Below are 8,581 nucleotides of genomic sequence, written 5' to 3'. Positions count from 1 at the left end.
GGGAAGGAGGGGAAAAATTGGAACAGAAGGTTTTGCAAGGGTCAATGCTGAAAAATTACCCGTGCATATATCTTGAAAATAAAAAGCTACAATAAAAAATAGAGGGAATGCTGAAAATTATCTATGCATATGTTCTGAAAACAAAAAGCTTTAATAATAAAAATAAGAAAAGAAAAAAATCAGAACTGGCCAAATATTAAGAGGCAGAAAACCTCATTTGGAAATAATTTTTAAAACAACTAAAATTGGTGAAATGGAAGCTAATGGCTTCATGAAACATCAATAAACATAAATAAAAATAAAATGAAGTCCAAAGAATGAAAAAATGTCAAGAATGACAAGGTTGATATAATTCATTAATTACAATGTATTAAGTAAGCATCTATGAGTTTTAATTTCTTTATTACTAATCTTTTTGATTTTTTTTGTATCTTGAATGAGGAATATAATGGTCTCCTTTTACAGTGTATCACAAGAAAATCTATTTTTAACCTCCTGTATTTGGGGGTGTGTAAGAGTCGGGTCTCATTCAGTGCATCAAGAAGTAAACAAGCAATTAATGCTTGAGATCACTGGAAGTGATTTCTGGGGGAAAACAGGAACCAGTTCGTGAGCTGTAACTCTGGCCACATTGAGATTGCTTCATTAACGGGAGGTGTCTCCTTCTCTGACTGTGCATGTGACCTCATAGACCCTATTTAAGCAGTGGGCTGAGGAAGCAGGTTCTCTTTGACTGGGAGTTCATTTGGAAGTCAACAGGAGGTCAGATAGGCAGGATGTGAACATGTGAATAAAAGACCTTGAGCTTGCACATGGCTGTTCTCTAGCACTACCAGGTATTTAAACCATTGTTCTTATGAAACAATGGCCAGAGATCTCTGAATTCCTCAGACAGAGGTAAGCTTGGTGAAACTGGTTTAAGCTGCAAAAGAGAGTGACCAGAGATTTCTCTGAGGGCCTGGGAATTAGGAGACTGGCAGTAGTGAATGCTGAGTGGTATAAAAGTGTTCACAAATGTAGTGAATGCCCAGAGGCAAGCATTTACAGGGGTGCACAAAAATTGAGAATCATGTCAATTTCTTTTTCATTTTTATCATCATGCTTTTTTTTTTTTTTCTAATTTGAAGTGTACAGTATTAATGACCATTACACCCATCCCCTTTCTTAAAGCTGTAGTTGTATGATGTTCAACCAAATTCTTAATTTAAATCCAGCTATTTCCCTTATCTTTTAAATACACTTTAAGTGCATACGTGGATTATCTGAATTCTTAAAAAGTTATTTGTTAAGAATTCAGCTAATCCACGTATGCATTTAATTTTTTTTTATTATTTTCTTTTCTGTCTTTTGTTACTCTCTTGTCTGGAGAGAATACAATTTATCTTAATCTATGATACTTTCAATTATTTAAACCAATAAGAATTTTAAAAAACCTTTCATGAATTTACATGTCCTCATGCAAGGCATGTTCTAAATTAAGAGTTTATATTATTGAAGTAAACACTTGTTACAGACTTTGATATCTGGTAATTTCACTGCATAAGTTAATACAGTGAAGATGGTTTAAAATATTGGAAAATATGGTTCAATACTAAGGAATTCAAGAGGCTGAAGATTAGCATTAGAAAGAAAAAAATGTACTTACTTATCTGTGTATAAATTGGTGCTCTCCAATAAAATATGGGTTTCTTGAAAGCAGGGACCATTTCACTTTTGTCTTTGTATCTTAGCACAATGTCTAGCACATGCTTTATCTAATCAATTTTTCTTTCCTTGTTATACTTACTTTTGTCCTTACATATATTTCATGAATTTCAGATGCTACTTTTGTTCCTTCTTTGGAATTATAGAATAATTATAGTTGTTAGCATTTGTATAGCATGTTAAGATTTGCAAAGAGCTTTAAATATGCTATCTCATTTGATTCTCATAATAAACCTACAAAGTATGGGCTATTACTATGCTTATTTTATAAATGATGAAACTGAACCTCAGAGAGGTTGTGACCTGCCTAGGGTAAAACAGTATATTTCAGTCAGGATTTGAATTGAGGTGTTTCTGACTCCAGTTCCAATGCCACCTTGCTGCATAACTACACATAAATCTTATATCTATATATCATTAAAACTTTAGGATCATAAGATTTAGAACTGGAAACAACTTTAGAAGTCATTTTATCAAACGCCCTCATTTACAGATGAGGAAAGTGAATTGTAGTTACTTGCTTGAGGTCAAATCAGAACAGGAGGTGCTGAACACAAATACTGAATGATCACAAAACATGAAATCGGCAGTATTATATCAATCAGCAAACACATATTGTCTACTATGTGGCAGTGTTAGAAATCAATTGAGATACAAATACAAAGAATAAACCAGATCACTATTGTGTTAAAGCAAAGATAAAAATACAAATCTACAATAAAAGTGAAAAAAGATACAACTTATAATTATCATGGGATTGATGTTAAAAAGCAAAGTCATCACTGATTTATGAAATTTCTATTAGTTTAAATGATAAAAATCGTCATAACAGCTCATTCAGCAAATACATGAATTACTTTCAAAGATGATATAGGGAAGGAAAAGGCACTCTACTGATTTAGAATATATACAAATTAGTTTCTAATATTTTATGGAGGAGATATGGGAGTGGCAGAAGGCAAAAGAAAGCTTGCTAAGTAATATACCCAAGCAAAATCATTTTGCTAGCAAAAAGCTAGCATTTAAGGATGAAAGTAGAAGAAAAATCAACAGATGAAAAAAATACAAAAATATTTAAAAAATAAAACTCTTTTCTTCCTCAAGGATAATAGACCCATTACTTTTGGATTTCTTATACTGTGATAAGTTATGCTTATGGTGAGAAATGAAAACAATAGCATAGGAAACAAAGATGGAAAATCTGGATATCAATTATACATAATAATGATTAATAGTAGCTAGCATTTATATAGTGTTTACTATATACCATGCACTATGCTAAGTGCTTTACATTCTCATTTGATACAATGTATTTAATAAGAGCTATTATTATATTGATTTTAGAATTAAAGAAATCAAGGCAAGAGAGTTGAAGTGATTTGCCCAGATAACTAGAAATTATCTGAGGCCAGATCTGAACTTGGTTCTTTTTTATTTCGGGCTCAGCTCTCTGTGCTCGGCATTCTGAGGGTACTAAAGAACTATTTCTCCAGATATGGGGGATGGGATGTGGGAGTAGGAATTCCTAGAGCATGCATGGAAAAAAATAGATTTTGTATTATCAAAAGGCGATGACTAAAAGAAAGTAAATAATTATAGAAGCATGTCTTTTGAATTCATATACTTTTTATGAGAATCTAAATATCTATGAAGAACATCCTCAATGTAAATATTAGAAAAGAATAGGCAATGATTTTCCATATCAGATCAGCTTCACTAACAGTTTACCGAAGATGTAGGGAATACAAGATTCTGAAGTGCGACTACAGTACCCCCATAATATAATTGAGGAAACTAAAGGAGTTAAAGTGACTTGTTGAGGTCAGATCTGTACTTGGGTCTTTCCTGACTCCAGACTCAATGAGTCCAAACTCTTTGGACAACCTACTTGCCTCAGGAGCTGGATTCAGGCTTTGTTCCTGACCCCACAGAGTACTCTCTCCCTACTGCTTCCAACGATTCTGATTGTTGAATGAGGCATTCAAGAATATGTTTGTCATCTTAAAGGAGACCCATCCTAGAACACAAGTTGAAGGAGGATTCCATATAAATGGTGAAGCTGGACAAGTGTACAAATCAAAGACTTGAGCAGAAGCCAATGTTATTGGGAGAGAATTGATTCACAAGGTATCTAAAGTTGTTATCTCAAAAGTTATCTGAGAAAAGGCAAAGTGAAAATATTAACAACTCAGAATATCTACTTTTCCATCTATATAAAAATTTCATGAGAATGTACACACACATCAAGAATATTTGAAATGAGGACAAGTTTTTATAAACAATATTTGAAAGCTGATAATATACTTTAATACCCATGCATTGTCCTCTGTCTATTTGGACTGCTATTTTCTCACTAAGCCTAGGGGATAATGATAGTGAAATTGATGAAGCAAGTGCCAAGGATCAATTTTCTTCAATTCTTACTAGTAGTCTATAGTCATCTCCTCCCTGGGAAGAAGGGAAATGGGCATTTGCAAAAGGTAAAAGACTGAAAGGCCAGATCAGTGAAGAAGTAATGTACAAATCCCTTCCTCCCATTATACCACCAAAATTGGACTTGCCTTTGTCACCATGTCAGCACATGGCTATACCTGGCACCTTTGGTTAAAGCTGCAGGAGGTTGATTACCAAGCAGGTTAGTAGTAATAGAGGGATTGGGACTGATAGACTATGATTTTTCCTTTATAAATATATTTATTAGAAATAAAAATACCCTTTTTATAGAGAAAGTTGCAATTTTCCTTTATTTTTTAAAATATCTTCTCCACATGATTATAAAAAAGCAAAGAGTGCTAGTGGCCATTTTTGTAAAAATACAAAATGTCTCAAACACAAGCTTTATCACATCCTCTGGACAGGTTTTATACCCAGGATATCAAATCCTTTAGCCATGACAGCTGCAGTTGCTTCACAAAGTAACATCCTCCACATATTCACCTTCACTATTTCACCTACAGAAAACAAAAACAAGGCACAGGTTTTTTTTTTTGTTTGTTTTTTTAGTCATTCATATCTTGTTAAAATAAAAAAATAGTCCCTGCCTTTCACATAGAAGGGATAGGCATGTCACCTAATGAAAATGATTTTTTTACTCTGAAATAAAAATGTTCAGATTACTATCTGATAGTACTATTTTAATTCCTTAATAAAATGTGCTGTTAATTGAAACAGCTTGACCCATTGAGGTATTCTTAAATTTTTGTTTTTCTTTATTAAAAAATGTGTTCTTTCTACAATATCTTCCAAGTGCTTCTGTGCTCTAAATGGAAGCAGAAATTTGAAAAATATAAAGGCATTTTGGTCGGGAATGTAGAAAAGTGACTTTTGGTTTACACTTTCTAGCTCATGATATTGAGGAATTAAAGAACTTAAGGGCATATAGGGCAAGTCTGCATTTCTTTCCACTGATATTTTTATCTTTAATGCTAGTTTATGTGTCTTCAATGGCTAGACTTACCTAGCTGTTTAACAATTCAGTCTAACAAACAACTACTTGAATTTAAGATATTTTCTATAGAGGAAGAGAAGAATGGAGTAGAAGCAAAACTGATGATGTCTTTGGAGGATTGTTTTCAATACCAAAAAAAAAAAAAAAAAGCCAAGAATTGTTCTAGGAAGTCTAATCAGCATGACTACTTCCTATTGAGAATGCCTCATATCATATTGTAAATTCCACATAAAATCCTGCTGTAAGTGGGAGAAAGACACTTACCAGTTTGCCGGTCTTTTTCCACGCAGTAACAACTATCATAGAATTCTGTGAAGGTGGTTGCTAATTCATAGAGGTAATCACAGAGTGTGTGGAGAAACAAGTCATCCAAAATCTTCTGCAAAATCTCAGGAAAACGTAAAATGCACCGGCCTAGTTTCCATTCTTTTTCATGGTCCAAAATGATCTTAGTTTCTTTAGCTGCTTTCTGCAACATTTCTTCATCAATGTTAGCCAATCGGGCAATAGATCTAGAATGGAATCCACTATGTGAACACTGTTCATTTATGGTTTGTATAATCACTCTTTTTATTACAAAATTAAGCAAAAAGAAAGGTGCATTAGCCACTCATATTACTAACAGTTAAGAAGAAAAGGTGTTTCTTCTTGGTGTATTATAGCAGCTGTACTAGCTTTACTATGCAATTTATAACTAATGATCTGGTCTGAAACACTTGCTAAAATAAAACCAAAACAGGAAATCTAAATATTGATTAAATCTGAGGTGTTTAAACCAGTAACTTTTAGAAAAGGTGGCACAGAAAATAAGGGCAAAACCCAAGGATTCAGATGAAAACATTATTTTAAAAGAGGAAATAAAAATAATATACACATAAATGTTTTAAAATAGAATTCAGATCAAGAGACTGCATAATGCAGTTATAAGAACCTCAGATTAAAAGTCATAAAGAAAACCTGGATTTGAGTCCTATCTCTGCCATTAATTATATTAAGTACTACACGACACACTAGGAATACAAACACAAGCAGAGAGATAGTATCTGCCTTTAAGAAACTTACAATTTAATGGTGGAAGAAAAGACAATTCATAAAAGGAAGCTGAAAAGCAGGAAAGTATACTAGGAAGAGGCAATCTCGGTACCAACTATAGGGGAATGATGTAGTAGTCTTAACTGATGCCTGATGACAAATAAAAATATGGCTTGAATGGGTGCCCTCCTGATCCAGGCATCCATTTCCAAAATCAATACTGACCTCTATAGTGTCTTTCTTTTCTAACAATGAACTTATCTAGTAAGTTGATTTTTTTATTTAAAATGCCATATGCCTTATTCTCTCTCCACTTTACCTTATTCTAGTGAAGGCATAGAGCAAGTAGGCAGCTGTATTTCCTCTGTCATCCAACATTTTGTCAAAAGAGAAAATGTAGTCATTCATCCTGTTGTGGGAAAGATCAGCATATCTGATGCAGCCAAAAGCCACTGAAGTTTGAGCAGCCTTCAATTCCTCCAGAGTTAATACCTTTAATAAAAAGGAATCACTCACTATTTAGTAATTCTAGGCAACGGATTAGGTACTTAAGACATAAAAACAAAGAATGAAATAATCCATATCTCGACAATGAATTTACATTTTGAAAACAATAACATAAAAAGTGTGTGTGTGTATGTGTATATTACATATGGGTACAAAAATCTACACTAAACAAAAAGACATTTGGGAGGCATAGGTTGGATCCAGGCTATAAGAGGCTTTGAAAATCAAGAGAATTTTTTACTCATCTAATCTTACAGAAAAAAAGGAACCACTGGAGGTAAAGTGACATAGTTAGAGTTATACTTAAAAGAAAATAATATTGGCAGCAATGTGAATCCCCCTTCTGAATATCCCATGTATCCATGGAAACTGATGAGAAGGCATACAGAGGAAGAAGAGAATAAAGTTTAGCACAGAACACGCATAATTATGTAGTGTGATATGAATAACTCAGCAAAGGAGAAAGAAGACTCAGAAATGTAGGAAAAAGTAATGAAAAACCTGAAATGTGACAGATAAGTTGAGAAGGATTAATACTTGAAACTAAGATAAAACATTAGATTCTGGTAATTCCAGAGAGAGCAGTTTCAACTGAGTGATGAGGCTGGAAGTTATATTAATAAAGGGCTGAGGAGTGAGAGGAGAAAAGTGTGGCCAATGGGTACAGAAAGCTAAAGAAGCAAGGGAAAGTATGTAAAGTGGGATGATTGGGGATACAATTTCCTAGATAAGACAGGAGGAATGGGATCAGGTGTACATGTAAGGATATTGACTTTGGCAAGAAGTCAGAAACTTCAGTGAAGGAGAGAAGGGTAGATGCCATCTAGGGCAAAGGTGTCAAATAAGCACAAACTGTATGCTCTAGATTAAAACATAATTAGGAAGTATTTAAAAAAAATAAATAGAATATAGATGTAAATATGATTTTCTAAATCAAAGTGTAGTGTCTAATCTTATGTACCATTTAGTGATCCTGTTTCCATTTGAGTTTGAAACCTCTGGTTCTGGGTTTTTTAAGATGAGAATGCCTTTAATTCTTACAGTTGAGTCAAAGAAAGATTCTCAGCTAAAATAGGAGGAGGCTACATGGGGCTTGAGGAGGAAAGAGGTTTGGAATAAATTCTTTGTGGAAAGATATAGAAAAGGAAGAATAAAAGGATTACTTCACAGATAACACGAATTTGTAATGTCAGAAGGAGTGAAGGCTGGTGGGAATAATCCAAGGTTGAAATTTGGAAAGTCAAGATCAAGGGAGTAACAGGTTCAAATGCAAAAGACAGTAAAGAGCTGAAATGGGTGACTATTGGGTTGTGGTTGAAGAGGAAAAGTGAAGTCAGAGCAAAGGAAATAGTTTGGGAAAATACTGGGGAGTAAAGAGTAAGAGGGATCATAATGAAGGCAAAGAAGAGGCATAAAAGGGATGAAGCACAGAGAAATGTGGAATGACAGATTATGATCAGACAGGAGAATGTTAGGGAAGTGTGATACCTAAAAATAATGGTAAAATCAAGTGTGCAGAATATTTGTGGCAGCCCTTTTTGTAGTGGCTAGAAACTGGAAACTGAATGGATGCCCATCAGTTGGAGAATGGCTGAATAAATTGGGGTATATGAATATTATGGAATATTATTGTTCTGTTAGAAATGACCAACAGGATGATTTCAGAAAGGCCTGGAAAGACTTACACGAACTGATGCTGAGTGAAATGAGCAGGACCAGGAGATCATTGTATACTTCAACAACAATACTATATGATGACCAATTCTGATGGACCTGGCCATCCTCAGCAATGAGATGAACCAAATCAGTTCCAATGGAGCAGTAATGAACTGAACCAGCTACACCCAGAGAAAGAACTCTGGGAGATGACTAAGAACCATTACATTGAAT

At 34.0% G+C, this 8,581-nt stretch overlaps 1 protein-coding gene across 3 annotated transcripts in view; it reads right to left on the bottom strand.

The window, feature by feature from the left end:
* Positions 1 to 4,359: 4,359 nt before the first annotated feature.
* RARS1 (arginyl-tRNA synthetase 1) overlaps positions 4,360 to 8,581 on the bottom strand; it is a 34,103-nt gene continuing 29,881 nt past the window's right edge. For all 3 annotated transcript variants that reach the window (XM_023506196.2, XM_031953636.1, XM_003756809.3), the window contains exons 13-15: positions 6,504 to 6,676; positions 5,417 to 5,664; positions 4,360 to 4,655 (exon numbers count right to left, since the gene is read on the bottom strand). In XM_023506196.2, the coding sequence (XP_023361964.1) occupies positions 4,546 to 4,655; positions 5,417 to 5,664; positions 6,504 to 6,676 (531 nt within the window). In that variant the 3' untranslated portion in view covers positions 4,360 to 4,545. The remainder of the gene's footprint in view (positions 4,656 to 5,416; positions 5,665 to 6,503; positions 6,677 to 8,581) is intronic.

This window comes from Sarcophilus harrisii, chromosome 2 (genome assembly GCF_902635505.1).
Source record: "Sarcophilus harrisii chromosome 2, mSarHar1.11, whole genome shotgun sequence".
Taxonomy (NCBI): domain Eukaryota; kingdom Metazoa; phylum Chordata; class Mammalia; order Dasyuromorphia; family Dasyuridae; genus Sarcophilus; species Sarcophilus harrisii.
The sequence above is the reverse complement of the archived record's forward strand: the minus strand, read 5'-3'. Positions and strand labels throughout refer to the sequence as shown.